Source organism: Penaeus vannamei, chromosome 18 (genome assembly GCF_042767895.1).
Source record: "Penaeus vannamei isolate JL-2024 chromosome 18, ASM4276789v1, whole genome shotgun sequence".
NCBI lineage: Eukaryota > Metazoa > Arthropoda > Malacostraca > Decapoda > Penaeidae > Penaeus > Penaeus vannamei.
In genome coordinates this window covers 6,665,677-6,668,176 of record NC_091566.1, presented here as the reverse complement: position 1 = coordinate 6,668,176, position 2,500 = coordinate 6,665,677, and the positions used below count along the sequence as shown (strand labels likewise).

Sequence of the window (2,500 nt, the reverse complement as noted above, 5' to 3'; positions counted from 1 at the left end):
TCTCCCCCTGCTGCCCCCCTCTCCCTCTCCCCCTTCCTCTGCTGCCCCCCCTCTCCTCTCTTCCCTTCCCCTGCTGTCCCCCCTCTCCCTCTCCCTCTCCCTTCCCCTGCTGCCCCCCCTCTCCGTCTCCCCTTCCCCCCTGCTTCCTCCCTCTCTCCCTCTCCCCTTCCCCCTGCTGCCTCACTCTCACTCTCCCCTTCCCCTGCTGCCCCCCTCTCCTCCCTCTCCCCTTCCCTCTGCCTGCCCCCCCTCTCCCCCTCTCCCCTTCCCCTGCTGTCCCCCCTCTGCTGCCCCTCTCTCCTCTCCCCTTCCCCTGCTGCCCCCCCCTCTCCGTCTCCCCCTTCCCCTGGCTGCTTCCTCCCTCTCCCTCTCCCCTTCCCCTGCTTCCTCCCTCTTCCTCTTCCCCTGCTGCCCCGCCTTTCCCTCTCCCTCTCCTCTTCCCCCTGCTGCCTCCCTCTCCCACTCCGTTCCTGCATCCTCTCTCCCCCTCCCTTACCACTGCTCTCTTTCCCCTTCTCCCTCACTCTCGCTTTCCATCCTCTCCCCCTCTCCCTCTGTCCCCCTTTTCCCTTCCCCTACCCGCATCCTCTCCCCCTTTCACTTCCCCCCCTCTCTCCTCTTTCCCTCCCTTTCCACCCACTCTCCTACTGTCCCCTTTCCACTCCTCCCCCCTCCCCTTCCCCCCCTCTCCTTCCCCTTCTCCCTTTTCTATCCTCTCTCCCTCTCCCTTTCCCCTCTGCTCCCTCTCCCTTTCCCCTCTGCTCCCTCCCCCTTTCCCCTCCTCTCCCCCTTTCCCACCGCCTCATTTTGTGTCCCAGTCTATTTACCTCAGGCCGTAACCAGGTCGCAGATTTTATAGTCATATTACTGTACAAGTGCACAGTAATCCTTTGTACTCGGATATCCAGGGCATAGAAAGCTGCAGCGAAATTTCTTTTTTGATGTATTTGCTATCGCCAAGTTCGGACACTGCACACATACACAGACTCACAAACATAGAAACACACACACATACACATGTACACACGTTCACACACATGCACACTCACACACACACGCACGCACACACACACATAAACACATACTCACACAAACACACACACGACACACGACACACATAAACGCGCGCGCATATACATATATATATATATATATATATATATATATATATATATATATATATATATATATATATATATTATATATATATATAATTATATATATATATATATATTATATATATATATATATATATATATATATATATATATATATATATATATATATATATATATATATATATATATATATATATATATATAAGCGCGTGTGTGTGTACAGTATTTTACATATAAGCACACACACATATGTTAGTTTGTGTGTGTGTTTGTCTGTGTGCATAAATATAGCGAATGGTGCATGTATACAAAAATAATGGCAATATTTTATGATTCTTCTGTGTTTATACACTTCACTCTACTTCCCACTCTCAAGATTCACTTATTACTATTGTTTAGATTGCTTCATATTGTCCTTAGTTTTGTATTTTTACCATGCGTGTCACCATGATTCCCACTATTGCCATAATCCTATTAAAAAGTCCCTCCGTCCTTCACAATCCCATGACCCCCGAGGCACTAACGACCCCGTTTTCCCCCAGATGGCGCGGCAGATGAAGGAGGCGGCGGACCTCGGCCAGAAGAACCCGGGCAACGACTCCGCCGTGTCCGTTGGCTCCAGCGAGGAGGACGACGAGGCCAGCATTTCCAAGTACTTTGATTACCTGAATGACGACGACCCGAAGAACGGCAGCGTTTCCAGGAGGAAGAAGAAGAAGAAGGGCCAGGGAAGTGGGAAGGAGAACAATAACCAAGGGGGAGGAGGGAAGGAGAATAACAAGGAAGGAAAAGAGAAGGGGAGCGGGAATCACAATAACAACCACAGTAATGAGAGCAAGGATCAGGGCAAGAGAGACCAGTCCTCTGAACGCCAGAGCCGCAAGGGAGAGTACGAGAAGGACATCAGGCACATTGAACGCCATCTGTCCATGAAGAAGACGATTCGCAAGAAGATGATGCGAGACCTCCAGCAGGCCTTCGTCGAGGACCCCGGGGAGTTCCAGCAGGACCCCAACAGGATGGCTCCGGAGAAGAAGAACAACATCGACATCCGTAATTTGACCTTTTCCAAGAGTCGCCTCTCCAAGTCTGAACACAACTTCCTCGACATGCTCAAGGACGAGAATGCCAAGGAGAAGGAAAAGAAGGACCGCAAGGGGATTTTGGGATACAAGAACAACAAGAACAGAGAGTCTTCCAAGGAGGTTTTGAAGGACGATGACTCAGGCAACGGGTCGCCGACGAGGGAGCCATCTAAGGAAGAAAAGGAGGTGGTGAAGGAGGAAAAGAAGGTCGGCTTTTGGAAGAAGCTAACAGGAAAGGGGAAGAGCAAGCGATGAGGGCTTGTCTGGCAAAGGCGATCCAACATAAACTGACTGTGA

At 50.4% G+C, this 2,500-nt stretch overlaps 1 protein-coding gene across 4 annotated transcripts in view; it reads left to right on the top strand.

Moving 5' to 3' along the window:
• LOC113816357 (cylicin-2) overlaps positions 1-2,500 on the top strand; it is a 126,292-nt gene that overhangs the window by 121,887 nt on the left and 1,905 nt on the right. For all 4 annotated transcript variants that reach the window (XM_070132784.1, XM_070132783.1, XM_070132785.1 and 1 more), the window contains one exon: positions 1,661-2,500. This exon is cut by the window's right edge and continues 1,905 nt beyond it. In XM_070132784.1, coding sequence (XP_069988885.1) covers positions 1,661-2,458 — 798 coding nt within the window. In that variant the 3' untranslated portion in view covers positions 2,459-2,500. The remainder of the gene's footprint in view (positions 1-1,660) is intronic.